Source organism: Rhinopithecus bieti, unplaced genomic scaffold (genome assembly GCF_001698545.2).
Source record: "Rhinopithecus bieti isolate Rb0 unplaced genomic scaffold, ASM169854v2 scaffold_18548, whole genome shotgun sequence".
Classification (NCBI taxonomy): Eukaryota; Metazoa; Chordata; class Mammalia; order Primates; family Cercopithecidae; genus Rhinopithecus; species Rhinopithecus bieti.
Genome location: NW_016809526.1, coordinates 404,443 through 429,245, shown reverse-complemented (window position 1 = coordinate 429,245; position 24,803 = coordinate 404,443). Strand labels below are relative to the sequence as shown.

The window sequence follows — 24,803 nt, the reverse complement described above, 5'->3', positions numbered from 1 at the left end:
AAAAAAAATTAGTTGGACGTGGTAACATGTGCCTGTAGTTCCAGCTGTTTGAGAGGCTGAGATGGGAGGATTGCTTGAGCCCAGGAGATTGAGGCTTCATTGAGCTATGATTGTGTTGCTGCACTCCAGCCTGGGCAATAGAATGAGACCCTGTCTCAAAAAAAAAAAAAAAAAAAAAAAAAAAAAAAAAGGCCCTAAGGGAAAAATGAATTCTGATATTCTTGGGGGGTTAGCAAGTTTTATTTATAAAAATCTCATACCTCTAAGAGAAACCAGAACGGATAACCACCATTATTAACTGCAATAACTGTGTAATCTCAATGAGAGGAACGTATTTTGTCAGTAAAAAAAATCACAGTATTCTATATTCTTTGACCAATTAAATGCATTTTCTCATTTTTCCCTTTTATGAGAAATTAGGGACACATCAGTAGACAGGACTTGTCTAGTATACTTTACGTAATTTCCCCTTTTGGGCCATGTCTTGGAATTGCTCCAGTGAATTATAATGGTTTTTTCTTTTTGAAGCTGAGAGTTCCATCGTCTGGCCTCTATAGCCCTTTCTGTGCACTGACCTTCTTATGCTTTTAAATTCTGTTCCCAAAGTGGCTAGAAGGTGCCATGGTTTTTTGACAAGATATCCCTGGCTCTTTTTGATTCTTCCTGTCCTACGAGATATGGCTGCTTCTCCAAGGAGATCTGTTTCTTCTTACAGGAAAAGGTTAAGAGTCCAAAACCCAGGCACTAGGTGTGCATAATAGTTCTTCATGAAGGTAGAGCTGGTGGACCCTGGGGGCTCCTAGACACCTAAGTAACAGAGCAGAACAATTACCTTTTTCTTAAAAGGTCTTAAATTTATGGTGATATTTCCAATTCAACTAGTTTTCTTTATAATCCACATACCATAAAACCCTTTAAAACTATACAATTCATTCGGTTTTAATGTATTGAATTGAATATCATAGAGTTGTATAATCATTACTCCAATCTAATTCCAGAATATTTTCACCATCCCCCAAAGAATCCCTCTAACCATTAGCAGTCACCACTCATACCCCTCTCCAGCCCCTGGTAACCACGAATCTATTTTTCCTATGGATTGGCCTGTTCTGGACATTTCATATAAATGGAATCATCCAATATGTGGCCTTTTGTGTCTTGACTTCTTTCACTTAGCATAATGTTTTCAAGGCTCAACCACATTGTGGCATATCAGTGCTTCATTCCTTTTTATGGCCAAGTAATAGTCCATTGTATGGCTATGCCGCATTTTATTTATCTCTTCATCAATGATGGACATTTGGGTCATTCCTATTCTTTGGCTGTTATGTGTGAGTAATATTTCTATGAACATTCTATCGTTTGGCTATTATGTATGAATAATACTTCTATGAACATTTCTAATTGGAAGAAAAAAAACTGTACTGTAAAAGATAGGGAAAAGCAAAGCATTTTTCCTTCTTTCTCACACCACGTAACACTTCTGACACCAGAAGTGTGGAGGGTTTTTCCCTACACACTCAGCAATTCTCCGTAAGACACCAGCTCGGTGTCCTTCCATTTAATTCAGTTCTGACATCTCTACCTAGAGATGGTATCAGAGCCCATAGGTTAAGGGCTCTGTCCCACAGTACTGTCCCCCGCTTCGGATGCCAGTCACGTGTTCCAGGTGTGACCTGTGCTTCTGATCAACCAGCCATAAACTGGCAGCGCCCATGACCCCCTCCTTGGGTTTGATTAATTTACTGGGACAACTCATGGAATTCAGGAAAACACCTGATTTATGCTTACTGTTTATTATAAAGGATATGACAGAGGAGAGGGATGGACAGCAGATGGAAGAGATGCATAGGGCAAGTTATATAGGAAGGGGTGCCGAGCCTTCATGGCCCTCTGGGTGCATCACCCTCCAGATATCTCCACGGGTTCCGGTATCCAGAAACTTTCTGAACCCTGTCCTTCAGATTTTCATGGCTTTAATCAGTTGGCATGGTTGATTGAATCATGGACTTTTGGTGATCACCTCAACCTTCAGGCCCTCTGTCCTCCCCAGAGGTTGGTGAATAGGGCAGAAAGTCCCTACCCTCTAATCATGCCCTTAGTCTTTCTGGCCACCAGCCCGCTTCTTGAAACTATTTAGGGGCCCTCCAGCCACCGGTCATCTCATTAGCATAAAAAAGACACTCATCACTCTAGGGGGAACCAGGGGTGGAGACCAAATATATGTTTCTTATTAGATCTCAATATCAACATTCATGTGCATGTCTTTGTGTGGATGTATGTTTTTAGTTCTCTTGAGTATATAATCTAGGAGTGGAATTTCTGGGTCTTATGGTAACTCTGTGTAACTTTTTGAGTAACTTTCAAATGTTTTCCACAGAGACTTTACCATTTTACGTTCCCACCAGGGATATATGTTATTGTCTATCTTTTATTCTAACCATCCCATTGTGTGTGAAGTAGTATCCTCATTCTGGCTTTGATTTGCATTTTCCTAATGCTTAATGATGTTGAGCACCTTTTCACATGCTGTTGGCACTTACATATCTTCTTTGGAGAAATATCTATTCAAATCCTTGGCCCAATTTTTTTTTTAACTAGTGATTTTGTTTTTGTTTTTGAGATGAGGTCTCACTGTGTTGCCCAGGTTGGAATGCAGTAGCTCTTCACAGGCAAAATCATTACGTGCCCTACAGCCTTGAACTTCTGGGCTCAAGTGATCCTCCCACCTCACACCTGTAGCTGGGTCTACAGGTGTGAGCCACCATGGCTCCCTTTGCTCATTTTAAAATTGGGTTACTTGTCCTTTTGAAGCATCTTTTCATGTTGTAGCACCCAATTTATAAATGGGCTTTTGTTTTTTTTTGTTGAATTGTAAGAGTTCTTGATATATTCTAGATACAAATCTCTTATTAGATATGTTGAATTGTAAGAGTTGAATTTTTTTGTTGTTCAATCGTAAGAGTTCTTTATATTGTTGAATTGAAAGAACTCTTTATGTATTCTGGATACAAATCTCTTATTAGATATGTAATTTGCAGATATTTCTCCCATTCTGTGGGTTCTTTTCACTTTCTTGATAGTGACCTGTGCACCCCAAATGTTTTTAATTTTCATGAAGTCTGGACAGGCATGGTGGCTTATGTCTGTAGTCCTAGCACTTTGGGAGGCGGAGGTGGGAAGATTACTTGAGCCCAGGAGTTTGAGAACAGCCTGGGCAACATAGCAAGACTATCTCTACAAAGAAGAAAAACATTAGCCAGTTGTGGGGTGTGTGCCTGTGATCCTAGCTTCTCAGGAAGCTAAGGTGGGAGGAGCACTTGAGCCCAGGAATTCGAGGCTGCAGTGAGCAGTGATTGTGCCACTGCATTCCAGCTTGGGCAACAGAACAAGTCCCTGTCCCTAAAAAAAATTAAAAAATAAAAAACATTTTTGTTGAAGTCCAATTTATATATTTCTTTCTTTTGTTGTTTGTGCTGTTGGTGTCAAACCTAGGAAACCACGGGCCTGTCATACCAAGTAGTTTCTTATCTAAATCTGTATTCTTCCCTTCTCTATTCTTATGCCCCTGCTTTTCATCTGGAAGCCAGGGAACCACCTCATTTTCAGCAGGCCTTGTCTAACATCTGACAGTTTCAGCTTGGTTGGGACCAGGCTGTTTACAGACAGGGTCTTGTGGACTCGGGTGCTTCTCTGTGTTCTGCCATAGTGTCTCCCACTCCCATCACTAACTTCTCTCCTGCACCCCCATGTCAGAGCTCCTGAGACCTGGCCTGACATTACTATTTAGTTGATATTCCTCTACCTTCTATAGTGTTCTGTAACCTTACCTTTTGCCAAGTGAAGAGAGGGAAAATGGTTTAATACCACCATGCCACTTCTTTTTTTTGAAATGGAGTCTCCCTCTGTCACCCAGGCTAGAGTGGTGTAGTGGTGTGATCTCGACTCACTACAACCTCTGCCTCCTGGGCTCAAGCAATTCTCCTGCCTCAGCCTCCCGAGTAGCTGGGACTACAGGCATGTGCCACCACACTAGGCTAATTTTTTTGTATTTTTAGTAGAGTTGGGGTTTCACCATGTTGGTCAGGCTGGTCTCAAACTCCTGACCTCAGGTAATCTGCTCGCCTTGGCCTCCCAAAGTGCTGGGATTATAGGTGTGAGCCACTGTGCTTGGCCCCACTATGCTGCTTCTTTGTGCAGAATTCTTGGCCTCAGCAGTAAAGAGTTACATAGTTTAAATTGGCCTTGTGCATGTGTATGTGTGTGTTCATAGTTAAAATATCATATGTTTGTGTGTTTTAACATTCACCACCTTGGAGAGGACCTGGGTCTTCTGACAACTTCTACCCATTTCAGGTGCCTCATTTTAAAGATCTTCCCCTAACCAAAGTTTTTCTGAAAAAGTAATTCGTATGACCTTTTTTTTTTTTTTTTTTTTGAGACGGAGTCTCGCTCTGTCACCCAGGCTGGAGTGCAGTGGCCGGACCTCAGCTCACTGCAAGCTCCGCCTCCTGGGTTTACGCCATTCTCCTGCCTCAGCCTCCGAAGTAGCTGGGACTACAGGCGCCCGCCACCTCGCCCGGCTAGTTTTTTGTATTTTAGTAGAGACGGGGTTTCACCATGTTAGCCAGGATGGTCTCGATCTCCTGACCTCGTGATCCACCTGTCTTGGCCTCCCAAAGTGCTGGGATTACAGGCTTGAGCCACCGCGCCCGGCCATGACCTTTTTTTTGAGATGAGGGTCTCACTCTGTCACCCAGGTTGGAGCATGGTGGCATGATCTCGGCTCACTACAGCCTCCACCTTCTGGGCTCAAGTGATCCTCTCACCTCAGCCTCCTGAGTAGCTGGGACTACAGGCATGTACCACCAGGCCTGGCTAATTTTTTTTGTATTTTTGGTGGAGACAGGGTTTCGCCATGTTGCCCAGGCTGGTCTCAAACTCCTGGCTCAAGAGGTCCACTGAGCCTCAGTCTTCCAAAGTGCTAGTATAACAAGCGAGAGCCACCGTGCCTGGACCGTATGACCTTTTAATTGCATTGTCTTTACGCTACTCCAATTCAGTATATTTAGGAACCATAGATCACACTGGAAATGATGAAACTGACACTTGAAACGTTTCCATTCTACTTGGGCAGATCACAGACACATATAGATCCATCCTTTAAGTAAATTGTTTTTAGTATTTTTTAAAAAAACAATGAATGCTTTATGTTTAATGAAGGACCTTTGATTTTTCCACTTGGCAGGTACTAGTTTCACTTTGATTTGAGTCCCTGTTCTTTTTTTTAAAACAAGAGGTAGCATATCTTTAATTAATTTTTCAAATAAATATTTAATTTTAATTCTAATGTCCCATCTCTTTAGTCCAGTAAGCACTGCCTTTTACTTTTTTTTTTTTTTTGAGGCACAGCATCGCTATATCCCCAGGCTGGAGTGCAGTGGCTCCATCTCGGCTCACTGCAAGCTCCGCCTCCCAGGTTCAAGCGATTCTCCTGCCTCAGCCTCCGAAGTTGCTGGGACTACAGGCACAAGCCACTATGCCCAGCTGATTTTTATGTTTTTAGTAGAGACGAGGTTTCACCACGTTAGCCAGGTTGGTCTCGATCTCTTGACCTTGTGATCTGCCTGCCTTGGCCTCCCAAAGTACTGGGATTACAGGCGTGAGCCACTGCGCCTGGCCTCCTTTTCGTTATTCTTATTCCCTCTACTCTGCCTCAAGTTTGTCATGCCTCCTGGATTTCACATATGCCAGGAGGCTGGGGGTGTAGTGGTTTGTAGCAATCTGTCTGCCCAGTTTATGACAGACCTGTCTCATAGTGGTCCCCAAGGGCCCTTCAGTGTCACTGTGCTGTTTCTATATAAAACTGCTTTCAAGCTGGGCACAGTGGCTCATGCCTGTAGTCCCAGCTACTGAGGAGGCTGAGGCAGGAGGATACCCCAGTCCAGAAGTTTGAGGCTGTGGTGCTCTAGGATAGCTTCTGTGAACAGCCACTGCACTCCAACCTGGGCGACATAGTGAAACCGCATCTCTAAAAAATAAATAAACAAAACTCTTCATGTACGGAGGACAAAACTCCTCATGTACGGAGGCGACTGTCAACCCCAGCATACAGCCAACACAATAATGTTTGGTTTTGGAATAGAGTTCTTAACCTTTGAATACCATGGACTCCTTTTGTGATTTGGTTAAGTCTAGGAACTCAGTTCTAAATGCATAAAATATAATGCATAAGATTACAGAGGAAACAAATTATATTGAAATAGTGTTATCAAAAGAGAAAACAAATTCTGATATAATTAATATATGTATTTATGGATGCATTCAATAATAAAATATATTTAAAACATGAAAGTTGAAGTTAATTAAAATTTTCTCTAACTTTTATTTTGGAATAATTTTAAATTTAAATAATTGCAAAAATAATACATATCATTAAGGTTTACCAGTTACTGGCTGGGTGCAGTGGCTCACTCCTGTAATCCTAGCACTTTGGGAGGCCGAGGCAGTTAGAGCACGAGGTCAGGAAATTGAGACCATCCTGGCGAACACAGTGAAACCCCATCTCTATTAAAAATACAAAAGAATTAGCCGGGCATGGTGGCGGGCGCCTGTAGTCCCAGCTACTTGGGAGGCTGAGGCAGGAGAATGGTGTGAACTTGGGAGGCAGAGCTTGCAGTGAGCCGAGATCATGCCACTGCACTCCAGCCTGGGCAACAGAGTGAGACTCCGTCTCAAAAAAAAAAAAAAAGATTCACCAATTACTAACATTTTATCCTGTTTGTTATATCATCCCTCCCTTTTACTTTCCTTCTCTCTGCAGATATATTTTAAGGTACCTATTCACATACATTTAATATTTTTCTCCCTGAGCCATTCATTAGGTACAGACATGATGCCCCAAGGACATTCCCTGAAAGAACCACAGTACAGTTATCAATTCAGAAAATTTAATATTGATATAATACTGTTGTGTAATATTCAAATACTCCGTATTTGAATTTTCCCAGTAATTCTTTTATGACAGCTTTTTTTTTTTTTTTTTTTTTGGAGATGTAGTCTCGCTCTGTCACCCAGGCTAGAGTGCAGTGGTATAATCTCGGCTCATTGCAATCTCCGCCTCCCCGGTTCAAGCAATTCTCCTACCTCAGCCTCCTGAGTAGCTGGGATTACAGGCATCCGCCACCAAGCCTGACTAATTTTGTATTTTTAGTAGAGACAGGATGTCACCATGTTGATCAGGCTGGTCTTGAACTCCTGACTTCAGGTGATCTGCCTGCCTTGGCCTCCCAAAGTGCTGGGATTATAGGCGTGAGCCACTGCGCCCAGCCTATGGCAGCCTTTTTCTTTTTAAAAAATCTATTGCAGGATCTAGTCTGGTATTAAGTGTTGCATGTGAGTCTTGCGTATTTAGACTCCTTTTACCTGAAAATTTTTTCAGCCTTTCTCTGTCTTCATGACATTGACATTTTTGAAGAGTACAAAGCAGTGGTTTGTAGATTGGCCCTCAGTTTAGTTTGTCTTATGCTTCCTCATGTTTAAATTCGGGTGTGCGTTATTACAGGAATACGATAGAGGTGATTTTGTGTCCTTCGCAGTATGTCATGCCCAGAAGCGCGTGATGCCAGCTCACCCCTTATTGCTGATGTTCCCTTTGTTCACTTGATTAAAGTGATGTCTGCCAGTTTTCTCTGCTTGAATGTTAATGTATTTCTTTATTTGAAATTAATACGGCTTGGCTGGGCACGGTGGCTCAAGCCTGTACTCCCAGCACTTTGGGAGGCCGAGACGGGCGGATCACGAGGTCAGGAGATCGAGACCATCCTGGCTAATACGGTGAAACCCAGTCTCTACTAAAAAGACAAAAAATCAGCCGGGCGTGGTGGCGGGCGCCTGTAGTCCCAGCTACTCAGGAGGCTGAGGCAGGAGAATGGCGTGAACCCGGAAGGTGGAGCTTGCAGTGAGCCGAGATCTCGCCCCTGCACTCCAGCCTGGGTGCCAGAACGAGACTCCGTCTCAAAAAAAAAAAAGAAAAAAATTAATACATGATTTGTAGGAGGAGGAACTACTTTGAGATTAGGAGACTATCCTGTTGCTCTTCAAACTTTTAGCCAGTGGTTTTATTTAATAATATTCTTTGAATAAATCTTGCCTGAATAACGGTTATTATTAGGTGGTTACAAATGCTGAGTTTTCCCCCCTAATTTTATTACTCCTTATTCATTTATTTAGTACTCTTCTGTAGGAAAAGCTTTCTTCCTCCTCCCATTTCTCCTTTCTGCCTTTCTTTCTAATCCATATGGGATCACATATGGCTATTTTTCTTCACTAGATTATAATCTATTACTCTCCTTATTCATACTCATGTTCACATTGTCTCAGGTTTGGCTGTGGGAGCCCCTTCAGGTTGTCTCCCGTGTCTTTTGGAAATGGTTTGTCATTATTTTTGGAGCAGTTGCTTATTTTCTGGCATTAGAAAATGTTCGTCTTAGACTTTCCCTGTTCTAGCCCTAGAATCAGCTGATTTTTAAAGCAGACTTGGTTCCTTTTAGGGCTTATGGTGTTTAGTAACCAAGTTCTGGGCTAGGGAAGCCCATTGCTGCTGTTGTTGCTTTCAGGCCTTCAGTGGATAGAGCTGGGGAAAAGAGGCAGCTTCATATGGTTCCATTCAATATGTACCTTTTATTTTTTAATGACATACCAGTGTGAATGCTGTTGTTGCTTCGCTGAGTAAGAACATTGAACGGTTGATCTCAAATCATTATTGCTAGGGAATATGGAAAGCAGTGTAGATTTGGGATCACTAGTATGAGAATGTGCAACTTCACCATTTGGTGATAGTTGGCATTGAAAGGAAGAGTGAATATAACCGTATTTTCAGATAGCTGCAACATGAGATGTGATATGAAAATACCTGTGCTTTCCCTTACGAACAGAATCACAGGGACTGCTAGTGTTACTGTGGTTTATTGTCTATGTTCATAACTGAATACTATGCAGAATTTCAGTTAGAGGTTAGGAAAAAACAAAGGTAATTTTTTTTCCGTCCAAGTTTACACCCTGGCTGCCTTGAATTCTATCTACCCCATACCCCTAAGGACCTTGTTAAAAACTCCTGGTTTAGAATGAACATGATTTTAAAGACCAGTTAGTTTGGACAAATCACAGAGCTCTAAGGTTATAACTTTTTATGAAGAAACACCAGAGATGGGCCGGGCACGGTGGCTTATGCCGGTAATCCCAGCACTTTGGGAGGCCAAGGTGGGCGGATCACGAGGTCAGGAGATCGAGACTATCCTGTCTAACATGGTGAAACCCCATCTCTACTAAAAATACAAAAAATTAGCTGGGCGTGGTGGCACGCGCCTGTAGTCCCAGCTACTTGGGAGGCTGAGGCAGGAGAATCACTTGAACCTGGGAGGTGGAGCTTGCAGTGAGCTGAGATCGCACCACTGTACTCCAGCCTAGGCGACAGAGTGAGACTCCATCTCAAAAAAAGAAAACAAAAAAAACACACCAGAGATTGGCTCTTATATATTACTGTTGCCTTTCAATTTTTCTACCTATTCCTTTTTCTTTTTTTTCTGTCTGTTTTTGAGACAGGGTCTCACTCTGTTGCCCAGGCTAGGGTTCAGTGGCATGATCATGGCTTACGGCAACCTTGACCTCCCTGGGTTAGGCAATCCTCCCACCTCAGCCTCCTGGGTAGCTGGGATAGCAGGTGCACCACCTTGCCTAGCTAATTTTTTGTGGAAATGGGGTTTCACTGTATTGACCAGGCTGGTCTTGAACGCCTGGGCTCAAGCAATCCACTTGCCTCGGCCTCCCAAAGTGCTGGGATTACAGACGTGAGCCACCACCCTCAGCCTGTACCTACTCCTTGTTATTGTTTTCAATATTGTCATTCTCTAGCTTTTTCTATGCATTTCTTTAATCCTTAGGAAATTATTTTTTGTTGCACTCATAGAATTTGATGTTTGGTGTTTCTTAAATCTTTATGAATTTATTTAGTCTTGTCATATCTTAATTCAGTACAAAGCAGCAGTAACTATGTACATTTATTTTTACATTAGGGTTTAGAATATAATCCATACAACCATACTGTGAGTTTGTTCCTTTGTATTCATTCCTTTTTGCTTGTACTTCTTACTGCCACAAAATCTGCCAATTCATAAGCTTCGCCAACAATGAGAATGGAATGGGAACTGCATTCTACATCACACTGCCGAAATGGCCAAGACAAATGAAAGTCCTAGATCATTTTTCCTCGCCTTCTCCCCTCTCTGTCCTTGGGGAATTTAGAGTAGAAATAGATGAGATGATTCAAGGGTACAAGGTGGGAAAAGGGGTTTGGGGGAGCCAGGATGTGGTGATAAATCTTCAAGAAAAAATTCCTGCCCCCTGATAAAGTTCACCAATCCACTATTTACCATTATCTCTGCCACAGAAGGATGACTTTTCATGACTTAGCCCCATTTCAATCTTCAGTTTAAATAATGTGACTCCCTGAGATCCAATGCATGTTTAAATGTAAAAAAACAGAATATTATATACGAGAAGAAGGCATGAATAAAAAGTATAGAGTGACCAAAAATTATTTTTAGTTGGTTTACTGAACCATGGACCTTATAAATTAACTAAAAATGCAGAATCTTATGGATTATATTTTCTATAGAAAACACTGGGCTTTATATTAATGTATACATTTTTCAGCCATTACCTTGTAGTTGTCCTCTTTTGCCAGCGGGTGGGCTGTACGCACACAATTACGACCCCTAGCTCCAAAGTGAAGCACTTCCAAAGCACCTACAGCAATGCAGCAATACATCTTCTCTCCATCCCTTCCGTCTCTCCTACCCCAACGCGCACACACTCACTCTCTACACGAGTAGTAGCACAGGATACATACACACCGTTCTATACCTTTTTCTCACTTAAGGATTATTGTGGAGATTGGTATATATCAGTGTAAGAAGAGACTCAAAATTTTTAGACTGGCATAGCATTCCATTGTACAACTGTACCATAATTGATTTAACTAACCCCCATTGATGACTATTAGCTGGTTTTCAGTCTTTATTATTGTACAAACAATGCAGTAGTGAGCAAACCTGCATATCTCTCACCTTCCCTGTGTGTGAGCATCTCTGTAGGATAAATTCTTAAAGGGCATGTGCACTTGTGATCTTGATCGCTGATGCCAGGTTGTCCTTCATAGAAGTGGTGCCATTGATACCACTTGCAGCAGGGTGCTGTGCGTGCTTGTTTCCCTAGAACCTCGTCTGTCTGATAGATGACAAATGTAGTTTCTCAGTGTCCTTTCAATGTGCATGCCTCTCATGAACAGTGCTGAGTGTTGTTTATATATATTTATAAAATAAATATATAAGCAGATATATAGTTATTTATATTATTATATTTATGTATTTTATATATAGTGAATTATATTTAGATATGCCCATCTAAATATAAAATAAAAAATATAAATATTAATTTGCATATTATATATGAATATAGATATAAAAATATAGTATTTATATATAATATATGAGATATAAGAATACATAGTTATTATAATATAATGTACATATATACCTATATAATATATAAAATAATGTAATACATATAAATATATATATATATTTATGTTTTTTATATATTTAAGAGTTATATTTATTTCCTAACAACTTATGTTTATGATGTCTTGTGTTTCCTATAATAGCGTTGGTATTTTTTGTCACTGACTTGTATGAGATATTGCAGTATTAGTGACATTAACCCTTGATCTGTGATAAGAGTTGAAATTGAAATGTTTTAATTTTGAAAACATTCAATAAAAAAAGAAATGTTTTTATTATTTATGTTTTAATATCTGTTAGAAATAGTCCACACTTTTGTTTTGTAATTTTGTAACGATTTTGTTTATCCTTCCATATGAACTTGAATTTCAACTTGAGAAGAATTAAAAGCTCTGTGATCGTTGTCATTGTGGTCTTTCTTTTTAACTTGTCCAATAATGCTTTATATCTTTGAATTATGTTGATTATTAGACTTTAAGTAGGCTATTAGCAGAATCTGGAAAATAATATACTGTTTTGACCACTGGGGGCTGAAAGAGATGACACTAGAACATCCTGGGCTTTTCTTACTTGTTAAAGAATTGTGAGTTAGTCTTCACACTTTCAAACAAAAGGACACAGAGGAGAGACTTGAGGAGGACACAGAGGTTGTGCTCTTCTCAGAATAATTTGTATGTTTTCTGTTCTGATAACCCACAGTTTCCATAAAATTCCTTTTATGTTTCCAACATATTTTGAGACCCTACACATTAGTATTTTCTAATGCCATCTATTAGTTCAGAGATTTTTTTTTTGTCAAACAAGAATATTAGTCACTTTTTTTCAGTAAAAATTCTAATTATTTTAATTTCAGGGTGGTTTATGGTGTTTTGGAGGAAATGGACTTCCTTATGCTGAAAGTTTTGGAGAAGTTCCTTCAGCAACAGTGGAAATGTTCTGTTTAGAAGCTATAGTAAAACATTCTGAGGTAATTTACATTTTCAAAATGTAGTTTACTTTTTATGATTTCATTGAAATAATTATATAAGTTGATTCTTTCAAGGGCAGTAATCATCATTTACTGTAAAAGGAGAAAAGCCCTTCACTTATCTTTAAATTTCTGCTTTCCTCCAGTTTTGATTGTTAGACTAATCATGATTTAGCACCAATAAATGAGATTCTGTTTTGCTAAGTATTTCTAAAAATTTATTAATTTTAATTGCATAAAAGAAATTAGCCCATCATCTAAATGTGGCATTTGCCTTTGAGTTATGTTGTCTTCTGCCTTTCTCAGATATTTTTACATATTATTTTCAGATAATTTCCATTAAAACAACTGCCAAAGATGTGACAAGATAAAAGAAAAAAACAGGCCGGGTGCGGTGGCTCACGCTTGTAATCCCAGCACTTTGGGAGGCTGAGGCGGGTGGATCACCTGAGGTCAGGAGTTCGAGACCAGCCTGGCCAACATGGTGAAACTCCGTCTCTACTAAAAATACAAAAATTAGCCAGGTGTGGTGGTGTGCGCCTATAATCCCAGCTACTTGGGAGGCTGAGGCAGGAGAATCGCTTGAACCCGGGTGGCAGAGGTTGCAGTGAACTGAGATTGTGCCACTGCACTCCAGGCTGGGCAACAGAGCGAGACTCCATCTCAAAAAAAAATAAAAAAAACAAGGAAATATTAGATGACTGTACTCTTGAAGTGTGACTGTAGCATATATCAATGATGGTTAAACTCTTTGGTACCGTAGAAACTTTTCTATCATGATGACAGTTTAAAGAAAAAAAAGGCAACAAACCTTGTAGTGCTCATAGTGCAGAAACATCACCCAGGAAATGTGTTTAAAAATGCACATTTTTCCACTCACTTGTATCAAGTTTAATGTCATACATTTGGTGTAGAGTCCAGGAATTCGCATTTGTAGCCAGCACCCTGGTGAGGTGAATGCAGGTGATGTGACCCACATCAAGACAAACACCATCCTTGAGATTCTGAACTCTCCAGTTCAGTTTTGGGACACATTAGACATGGCTTAAAAGCCATGTGTGGAAAGTTATCTTTACACTAGAAAGTCATCTTTAGTTCTCACCCATGAAATTAGGAACTGACCACAAAGCAGAGGGAATAAGGTGTTGTAGTACAGAAGGGACCTGGGAAAATTTGCTCGAGTGTGATGTCTCCTGAGTTGTTTTTCTGAAGCAATAGCTGCATCTTCAGTAGAAAGGGCAGTGCATGGAATATAATAGTTACCTTTCCAGAAATCTCTCAAATTATTGCAGATCTTACTCGATATACAGTATATTTAAAAGGCATACATTTTAAAGCACTTAAAATATGATATAATTTAACAAAAATCTAGAAAATGAAAATTGCCATATGTACATATGGTGTCATGTCCTTGAGTAAAACTAGTGATGGGAAGAGGCAAGGCTGTGCCCAGAGACATTAGAAAGACTGACTTGTTGGTCTGTTCTCTTCCCTTAATACGCATGTTTTCTTTTTCTTTTATCTGTTTTCTCCATTAAAACTTCAATCCCTTTTTACTTTTACCTGATCTTTCTCTTTTAAAAAATTTTCCAACTTCTAAGTTTGAGGCTAGCCCCATAGCTGTGGGCATTGTGTGGAATGGGGTGTGGGACCACAGAGGTCACTGGTTTCGCCCTGTGTGAGTCCTTGTTTGCTGAACGAAATCTGTCTGCTTGCACAGAGGACTATTTCCTGGGAACAGGTGGCAGATTTCTCAAGGTGAGAACTGTTTTAAGGTAATTTCAAGTCAAAGTGTCACTATAAATTGAAACAATTTTGTAATAATGACATTGTCAGGTTACATCCAACCAAGAGCTAAGCAGAATGAGAATAATGATTTTAGTAGTCCTGGTGAGAGATGCCTTCTTGGGACTTTTTCTATGATTTTGAAGCACTTCCCGCTTAGACAGGGATTTACTGATTTAAGCAAGCTGAGACAAGAGCTTTGAGGAGTCTCCCTGCATCCCCGCCCTTGAGCAGGAGCTACCTAGCTGTCCCCATGACCAGGCTGTGTCATCTCACGTCATGAATTTGTGCAATGTCTAAGGGAGCTTTCGTTTATTTATTGTGCCAGATATCCACACATTGTGATAAAATCGAAGCAAATGGAGGCCTGCAGCTACTTCAGAGGCTGTACCGACTTCACAAGGACTGCCCTAAAGTACAGAGAAATATAATGCGTATCATTGGAAATATGGCTTTGAATGAACATCTTCATTCTTCTATAGTTCGCTCAGGTAACAGCGTTATATACTGAGTGTTTTTAATTTTGTTTTCCCACCTCTACCCCTCATGATATGTTCATTTTTAATAGACAAGGCTCTATTTAGGGTTAGGTATGGGTCCTTAGAACATGTTATTTTGGTACAGGCAAGGAATTGCTTGAGATTGTAGATAATCTGTGCCTAAGATAATCAGTGTTGTAGATGATCGTAGGAGAGCAGGTTTGCCATGATGATCATCTAATTATTTATGTAATTTTTTTTTTCTTTGAGAGAGAATCTCACTGTGTTGCCAAGGCTAGAGTGCAGTGGTGTGGTCATAGCTCACTACAGCCTTGAACTCCTAGGCTCAAGGGATCCTTCTACCTCAGCCTCCCGAGTAGCTGGGACTACAGGCACGTGCCATTGTGCATGGCTAATTTGAAAACCTTTCTATAGAGACGGGGGTCCCATTTTGTTGCCCAGGCTAGTCTCAAACTCCTGGGCTCACATGATACCCCTGCCTTGGCCTCCCATAGTGTTGAGATTACAGGTGTCAGCCACCATGCCCGGCCTGTAATTTTTGATGTGATTTGGTTAACCAAGAGGCATAGTCAGACTAAAAAGAGATTCATTTTATGATTAATGATTTTCCCTCTTGCAAGTAATAAACCAGCTGTGGGGAGATACTTTAAGACCAAGCAAATATCCTGCTTTCTATCCTCTGGCAGTTCCTGCCCAATCTAGTCTTCACCTTAATGGTTTTAAAATCATTTTCTAGCTCCAGCACACCCTCTGCATTTCCTTTTCAGCTTTTGACATTGTACTGGAAGCAAGAGTCCTTCTCTCTCCCTCCTCCCTCCCTGCATATCCTCCCTCCCTTCTATTGACAGGTCCATGAATTCCTATTTTTAATAGTTTATAATTTATTGCTGTACTTAATAATTTGGTGCCAAATTGTTCCAGCTTTGACTAATGGGAGCCCCAGCAAACTGGTCCATGTCCTCTATGATATGCCCACATTATTTTGGGGAGGCATTTCTTATTTCCTGGTATAATAAGATATTTTAGGCTCATTTCTCTGAAGAAACCTCTATCCTTTTAGTGGGAGAATGATTCTTAGAGACCAAGGTCTAAATGATAGGAGTGCATATTGCTCCTGGGGTGTCTTTGCTTCTTGCCTCTTTCAGTAGAAAGAGCTGGATAATACATACACACATATATATATACACACAGACATACATACACACACAAATACGTATAAGTGTATATGTACACATATTGTGTGCTGTGGGATGGAGGATATACTTTCAGCACTTACTAATGTAATTATTGATACTGTTTGGTTATGTTGGTCATCTTGCTCTTTGCTTTCTATTTGTCCCTCTTTTTCTTCTTTTTTCTGACTTCTTGTATTACTTGAGTGTTTGTTTTTAAATTCAGTTCTTTCTCCTCTTTTGGCTTTTTATATTATGTTTGTGTGTATTTTTTAATGGTTGTATCCTTACAGTCTACTTTGAATTAAGATTATACCATTTCATATGATGTAAGATCCTTACAACTCCATAATTCAGTTCACATCCCCTGCCATTCTTTGTGATATTGTTGTAATATATTTTACTCTTATTTATAGACTTCACAATATATTATCATTGTTGTTATTATTTTTAGACAGGATCTTGCTGTGTTGCCCAGGCTGTCCTCAAACTCCTAGGCTCAAGCGATCCTCCTACCTTAGCCTCATAAGTAGCTGGGACTATATGTTTGGGCCATTGTGCCTGGTTACATTGTTGTTATTTAAGTTTTAATAATTGTTTTAGTTTATTTTGTGCTTCTGTAACCTAAGGCTATATGTTGGAGGCTGGGTAATTTATAAATAACAGATTTATTGTCTCTCAGTTCTGGAGGCTGGGAAGTTCAAGATCTAGGTTCTGGCCATTGGTGTCTTGTGAGGGCCTAATTGTTTTATCATCACATGGCAGAAGACCGAAGGGGAAGCTAGCCTTCATGTTGCATGAAGCCTCTTTTTTTTTATTTAAAATTTTTTGAATTTAAAATTTTATGTACATAATAATTGTACATATTTATGGGGATGTACATGTAGTGATGTTCTGATACAAGCATACAATGTGTAATGGTCAAGTCAGGGCAATTGCAATAGCAATCACTTCAAACATGAATTAATTATATTAATGTGGGAGGAATACTGATGGCTCAGTCACCTCTTAAAGGCTCACCTCTTCACACTGTCACATTGGCAACACTTGAATTTTGGAGGGGACACATTGAAACCATAGGAACAGTCATGTGACATTTAAAGAATATAAAAAATCAAAAATCTTTTTTGTTTGCATATTTATAATCTCCAGTGCTCTCCCTTTTTTCTGTATATATGAATTTACATCTGATAATATTTCTCTTCAGCCTAAAGACTTTCCTTTAGTATTTCTTGTGTGTTGGGTCCGCTGGCAACAAATTCTTTCACCTCGTTATTTAAAAATGTCTTTACTTTGCTTTTATTTTATACCCAGGAAAAGATATCTTCCCTGGATATTCTTTGTTGACTGTGTGTGTGTGTGTGTGTGTGTGTGTGTGTGTGTGTGTATATATTATTTTTTTTTTCCACCATTTCTAAAATGTCATTCCACTCTTTCCTGGAATCCATTGTCTGATGAGAAGTCTCTTTGGATTCCCACTTTGTTCTCTTATGTGTAACATCTTTTTTCTCCAGCTTCTTTGAAGATCTTTCTGTTTGATTTTTGACTCTGAAATGCCTAGGTGTCATATTTATCCTGCTTGGGGTCCACTGAACTGAGAGAATTAACATATGCATTACTGAGAGAATTAACATATGCATTACCTCATACATATCATTTTTTGTGGTGAGAACGTTTAAAATCTATTCTCTCAGCAATTTTCTTTTTCTTTCTTTTTTTTTTGAGACGTAGTCTCGCTCTGTCGCCCGGGCTGGAGTGCAGTGGCCGGATCTCAGCTCACTGCAAGCTCCGCCTCCCGGGTTTACGCCATTCTCCTGCCTCAGCCTCCCCAGTAGCTGGGACTACAGGCGCCCGCCACCTCGCCCGGTTAGTTTTTTTTGTATTTTTTAGTAGAGACGGGGTTTCACCATGTTAGCCAGGATGGTCTCGATCTCCCAACCTCGTGATCCGCCTGTCTTGGCCTCCCAAAGTGCTGGGATTACAGGCTTGAGCCACCGCGCTCGGCCGCAATTTTCAAGAATACAATACATTGTATTGATAGTTTGGTGTTTTTGATCAAATGTGGAAACTTTCCTGCCAGTGTATCATCCAATATTTATTCTTTTGTCCTTTTTTATTCTTATCTTTTTCTGGAACTTCTATTATAGATATTAGATCTCTTTTTTCTGTTCTGCAGGTTACTGAGATTCTATTCATTACGTTTCAGTTTTTTCCTCTGCGCTTTACTTTGGATGATTTCTATTGAGCTATCTATAGGTTCGTTGATGAAGTGGAGACTAAGGGATTCAAAGCAGGACAAAGACCTGAACAAATCAGTATCTTGCTATAGAAAAAAAAAATCACTCTTCTCTGAAACTTGGGTCTACCTCAAGTCTTCAGTCCTCTTATCTCCTGGACAGCCCACTCATCACCTTGGCCTCAATTACATGACCTTCTCATCTTCATTGACTTCCTGCTCTGCTCCTGAGCTGTCTAGTACTCTACTCCTAAGTCATACATTGAACCTAGTCACTGCCTGAAACCACTTCACCTAAAAATCAGCCCTGAGAACATCCTTGTTTCATTCAAGCTTGGTTTTGCATCTACCCCATAAGGACTGGTTCTCTTCTCTATTGAAATCTTCTATCCACAGACCCCTTTATCCTCTCCCAGTCCATCACTCTTTTTTATTCTTTGTTTCCTCCCTGAACCCAGCTTATATTCCGTGGTCTGTTATTTCAGAAACATTTTTGCCAGTACCTACAACTCACTTTCCCTTTGATCCTGTTAGCAGTCTCTTGGTCAAGACCTTGATGAAACCTACTGCCTGCTTACTCTGTGGCTGAACATGGAATCATTGCAGATTGGTTGTCAGCATGCTTATGAGATCACAAATTAAAGAACCTTCAGTATTGCTCAGCAATTATGTTTCTCCAATCAACATGCCTTAACATTCTTAGCGATGACTATTGTAAACCTTCTCCAAGTTCCTTAAACCTTCCACATATTCTTTACTCTCAGAGGATGACTTCTCCTCCTACTTTACTGAGACAATTGAAGCCTTAAAAGGGATTTTCTCACTAACAAAAACCAACCCTATTCTTCCCTTTTCGTGATAATAGGAAGAGAGACACCTCTTTTGTAAGGCCTCCAGCCATGTTTGGGCCTGTCTCCTTTCACAGTCTCAAGAATGTATACTTTTTTCTGGTCTCATGGTCAGCTGCTGCCTCATAGCTGGACCCTCTCTGATCACATACATTGGAGGAAGATGTGAAGAACATTATCTACATCCCCTATAACATCCTCTGCTCCCTGTTATAGCTAAACTCCTAAAAGAGTTACCTACATATACCTTCTTTTTGCTCAGCCTTCATTACTTCTTAAATACTCCAGATTGAATTCTGCTACCTTGCCCTGTGTTTTTTTTCTCTTTAGGCGTCCTGTGTCTTTCCCTGTTTTTATATATTTTGTATCAGTCTTAGTATCAGATCTGCAGATTTTTGCCTTCAGATTTACAAAAGTTGGAAGCAACCTAAATGTCTGCCAATAGGAATGAATAGTGGTTAAACAATGGCGTACTCAAGTGACGTTAATACTGTAGTTCAAAGGAATGAAGTTGATATGTATAGAGAGCTCTCCAAGACATATTGCTGAAGTACAGTCACAGAACAATAGTATGATTCCATTTAGGTTTCAAAAAGTGCATATAGAGCTACATTTTTTTTTTTCTTTTTCTTTGAGACAGAGTCTCACTCTGTTGCCCAGGCTGGAGTGCAGTGGTGCTATCTTGGCTCACTGCAACCTCCTTCTCTCGGATTCAAGTGATTCTCATGCCTCAGCCTTCTGAGTCGCTGGGATTACAGGTGCCCACCACCATGCCCGGCTACTTTTGTAATTTTAGTAGAAATGGGGTTTCACATGTTGGCCAGGCTAGTCTTGAACTCCTGACCTCAAGTGATCCGCCTGCCTCAGCCTCCCAAAGTGTTGGGATTACAGGCATGAAACACCACGCCCAGCCCATTGTATATGTTTAAATTATAGATATATGACTATATTTTTCAAAAGAGTGTCCACCAAACTTCTACCTGAGGATGTAAATGGAGTTGGGAAATTATGAAAGTACTAAAGCAAGACTTTCATCATTAGATGCTACTTTTAGTTATTTCATTATTTTTTACAGTTGACATGTACAGACATGCATTGCTTAATAGTGGAGAAACATTCTGAGGAATGTGTCATTAGGTAGTTTTGTCACTGCAAACATCACCGAGTGCACTTACACAAACCTGGATGGTAGTGCCTACTCCACACCTAGGCTGTATGGGACAGCCTATTGCTCCTAGGCTCCAAACCTGTACAACATGTTACGGTACTGAACACTGTAGACAGTTGTAACACAATGGGAAATATTTGAGTATCTAAACATAGAAAAGGCACAGCAAAAATACTGTACTACAATCTTACAGGATCACCATCGTATATGTGATTCATTGTTGACTGAAACATTATTATGTGGTGCATGAGTGCATTCAGATGTTATGTAATTTTAAAATGCTCAATGTTAAAGAAAGACATAGGTTTTCCAAAGGGCATTTGATATTTTTCAAAGGTGGAGGTATCTTGGACATTGCGAACATATTTTGTCAACTGAAAAAAGCCAGAGATGGCTTGTGCCATGCTTTTCTTGTGACTTCATTAAAATAAAGCCATATTTTCATATATACCAATAACATACTTGTCTCTCTCTATAGATAGAATTTTTAAATATTCTTATTTTATTATTTTAAAATCTTTAACAGATTTTGAAGAGGAACCTTCTGATGTTATAAATTTGAATATTGTTAAGTACTGAGTCTGAAGCTTCTTTTAGGTTATTAAATGCTGGCTTCCCATCATCACAGTGACTCAACACTTTTGTCTTAAAGAGTGGGAGAAGGGCATGGGGGCAGCTGTCGGGTATTGAGTGCCTGCTGGGCCTAGGCCCATGGTTTTCACATACATTAGTTTATTAAAACCTTCCTGTAGCTCAGTTGCTAAATAACTTCACTGAGGTTCCAGAGTAAGTAAGCAGGGAGCAGAAATGTGAGTCCAAGTCTAACTTCAAGGCTCATGTTCTGCTTTATTTTAAATTAAATAAATTATATAAATAAATAGATTTTCACTGTACTTCAGAAAATAGATATAGCAAAAAAAGCTAAACGTACCTTTTTTTACAGAGCCCTCTTCCACCCTACCTCTCTCCTAAGAGGTAATGACTTTGTAAGTTTGGTGTATAGATCTTTGTGTGTTTGTGTGTGTGTGTGCGCACATATACTTTTATACATATTTATGTATATAAAGTTTTAAAACAAAACATTAAGAAAAGAAATCATAGTATTATCCATGCATTTTCTGTTTGCCTCCCTTTAAAAAATGTTTTTTCCTTCCTGATCTCCAGATTCTACAAGAGTTTTGTGTGTCAAATTCATTATTAAGAAATAATTTCCTCATTTGTATGAAAGGGTATTACTGACTGCTGGTCAGGATGAAATAACTAGTACTGAGTTTCATAATTCTTGTTAAAAGCAAAACACCATGGTATTTTGTTCACTTTTGTGAACACCTCTATAATTGCTATTAGTGTTAGGTTCTCTATGTAAGAAAATGGCTCTTGAACCCCTCTTTCCTTCTTTGAGGTCCCTTAAGGGGTATGTGGATGGTATTGTGCCACAGATCTCAGAGGATCACAGGGGAGAATGGGGTTGGAGTGGTCGGACTTCTCTGCCAAGGACCGACACGCGAGGTTTGCCTTTCTCCCATCACATTCAGTTTGAAACTTCTCTCTACGGTCTGCGATGGATTCACATCAGTATTTAGGATACGTGTACTTTTCACCAGGCTGGGTGTCCATCATGGCAGAAGCAATGAAATCTGACCGCATTATGGAGGCCTCACACGCTGCCAGAATCCTGGCAAATCTAGATCGAGAAACTGTGCAAGAAAAATATCAGGATGGCGTGTATGTGCTGCATCCCCAGTATCGAACAAGGTAAGGGAGCAGAAGAGAGTCGCTTTGTCCCCTTTGGGAATGTGAAGGCTAGAGGCCTCAAATTTTTAACTTATTTCTGCATAATTTAGATAAGTTAAATACCTTATAAGTCAAATATCTTATTTACTAAAATAATTTGTCTACTGTAACCTCAGAAGAATTGGAGGTTGTCATGAAAAGCACATGAACTAGCTAAATTATCGTGGTTATTTTGCAAAGGGCTTCCCTTCAGGTAGATTGAATTCACCTTTGATAATGCATCACACTTAAACTTTGTAATACATGTCTCCTTTGGTTCAAGGAATTTTCACTTAGATCCGAGTTAATAACTGATTTGGATTGTAGAAGTCAGCTGACCAGGAAGGAGACAAGACATTGTCTTATGTGGCAACCAAATTAGCCTGGGCTTAGAACTTAAGGGACTGGAGAAAGTTTATACTTAGTTATAAAAGGATGCATTGGAAGGAATAAGTTGTAATCAGTTTGACTCATGCCCCTTTTTAAGGTTATTTGTGGTCATTATATCTAGTTCATAATTGCTAAGACAATAAATATAGAAGGGACCACACTGAAAAAATAACATATTTCTTGGTTTTCTTAGGGCACTTTACAAAAAATACCTCAGAAAATAGCAAAAACTTCCTTTAAATTAAAAAATGAATTACCTGGTTAATTACAATTTGTAAATAAAATATGGTAATGTATTTTATATGTGCATTGCATAATTGTATGTGTACTGTAAATAGCTTGCAACTAACATACTATCTATAATTTTTAATGGGTCATATGCAAAGAGTGAATGTTACTTTGAAATCTCATTTTATAAGTATTAGTTTCCTTAACACATTTTCGAAAATCTCTTTTATACATACTGACTTTGAAACTGTTATTAGCACGTTCTTCTTTAATTTCTTAAATACTTTTATTGATTTGTAGAATATTCTCAATTGGAAGTCTTTAGAGGGTAATCTGACTATGACATCTGTCAGTTGATTGATTGCTAAGCTCATTACAATCGATTGTGGTTGGTCTGCCTGATTAGAAAAGTCTCCATTTTTAGAGAACAGTGAACATGCTTCATGTATGTCTATGCCAAAGCTCCTTCTAGGGTTTCTCAGCAAACCTGTGCTTATAAAACTTGCTTGAATTCAGTTTCATGTCACATAAACCTGCTAAAGCACCATCCACAGAGAATGCTGTGTAGATTCTTACCAAAGCAGTAATGCATTTATTCTACTTCTTTTTAAAACTCTCTCCCCTATTAGTCAGCCCATTAAAGCAGATGTCCTTTTTATTCATGGCCTTATGGGAGCAGCATTCAAAACATGGCGCCAGCAGGACAGTGAGCAGGCTGTAATTGAAAAGCCTATGGAGGATGAAGACAGATATACAACGTGTTGGCCCAAGGTAAGGGAGTCACTGACTCTGGCCCTGGTTGCTGGGGCCCTGATTGTGACTTACTTGTTTTTCTCTTTGTACTGGGATTTTTTTTCCATGCAGTCCTTCTTTCCCTTAGGGAGATTTGTAGTATGTTATGACAACAACTGGGCTTGTCACCCTATCTTGTATAATTTCCGTTTGGGGTACAGTATATGACTCTAAAAACATTCTATTAAGTAAAAAATAGGGGTAAGAGCCAGTAATAGTTCACTTTTGTTGTAATATAAAAATAACCATACTTATAATAGGTACCTAATTCTATGATCTTAATAATTATAAAATAGAAAGTCTTTGAAGAAGTAATTATACTTTGCATTTCTTTCTTTTCTTTTCTTTTTTTTTTTTTGAGATGGGGATCTCACTTTGTCACCCAGGCTGGAGTGCAGCGGTGCGATCTTAGTGCACTGCAGCCTCCACCTCCCAGGCTCAAACAGTCGTCCCCTCAGCCTCCTGAGTAGCTGGGACCACAGGCACATGCCACTATGCCTGGCTCATTTATACTTTACATTTCTTTGATATTATTTCTCCCAAAGAACCTTAATTCTGGAATGAATTCATTGAATGGAATTTATCTAAAGCTCATTTAAAAGTGATGCTGCATATATATATGAATAGTTTCTAGGGCATTGTTCCATTACTACTTATTGTCCTTCACAAAGGCTTATCAAGTAGAAGAATGCTTTGCACTTTCCGGTGGCACTAAAGCACAGAGATGATGATAGACCTAGGGTACACAGAGATAGAACTGTGACCATTATTATTAGTGTCTTTGAATTCTCAGATCCAAAGTCTGTCAGACTATGCCATCTGTCCTGAGAGATAGCATTCTACTAAATTCTTTCAAAAAGCCAATTTGATCTAGACTTTAAAACAGGCCTTGCTTTTGGCTATAGCGGGTTAAAATTGAAAATATTCTCTTGAAACCTTCATTGGCCTTATGCTATAAATACTGGTACCACTTCAAGTCCAGAGACATAAAAAGATAAAATGCTGGAATTGTTTTTACAGTACCTTCAAACCTTATTCCAGTGCTATCTTTAGGTGTATTGCAATAGGCCTTTAGTTGTAAATTTCATTTACTAGGCAGTAATTGAAGTAGTGGAGATTCATACTTGTTCTCACATATGTTTTGTTTTACTTAGACATGGTTAGCAAAAGACTGTCCTGCTCTCCGAATTATATCTGTGGAGTATGACACCACCCTCAGCGACTGGAGAGCAAGGTGCCCTATGGAAAGGTAACAGAGGCGACTTTTAGACCAGGAGGACAGGGAAGAATTCAGGCCGCAAGTTTAGGTCCTCTTGGATGGGAAGTGATTTTAATTTTTTGATGCCACAGACAGGATTTTCTTAT

General features: G+C 39.5%; 1 protein-coding gene and 1 long non-coding RNA gene across 3 annotated transcripts in view; one reads left to right on the top strand and one right to left on the bottom strand.

Annotated features, from left to right (window-relative positions):
• Positions 1-24,803, top strand: part of SERAC1 (serine active site containing 1) — a 61,275-nt gene that overhangs the window by 27,761 nt on the left and 8,711 nt on the right. For both annotated transcript variants that reach the window (XM_017889658.1, XM_017889660.1), the window contains 5 exons: positions 12,433-12,546; positions 14,660-14,822; positions 21,860-22,010; positions 23,276-23,417; positions 24,593-24,687. In XM_017889658.1, the coding sequence (XP_017745147.1) occupies positions 12,433-12,546; positions 14,660-14,822; positions 21,860-22,010; positions 23,276-23,417; positions 24,593-24,687 (665 nt within the window). The remainder of the gene's footprint in view (positions 1-12,432; positions 12,547-14,659; positions 14,823-21,859; positions 22,011-23,275; positions 23,418-24,592; positions 24,688-24,803) is intronic.
• LOC108540554 (uncharacterized) lies at positions 513-11,372 on the bottom strand. Its single transcript, XR_001888703.1, has 2 exons — positions 11,127-11,372; positions 513-807 (listed from the first exon to the last, which is right to left on the bottom strand). It is a non-coding gene; the product is annotated as an uncharacterized LOC108540554 (long non-coding RNA).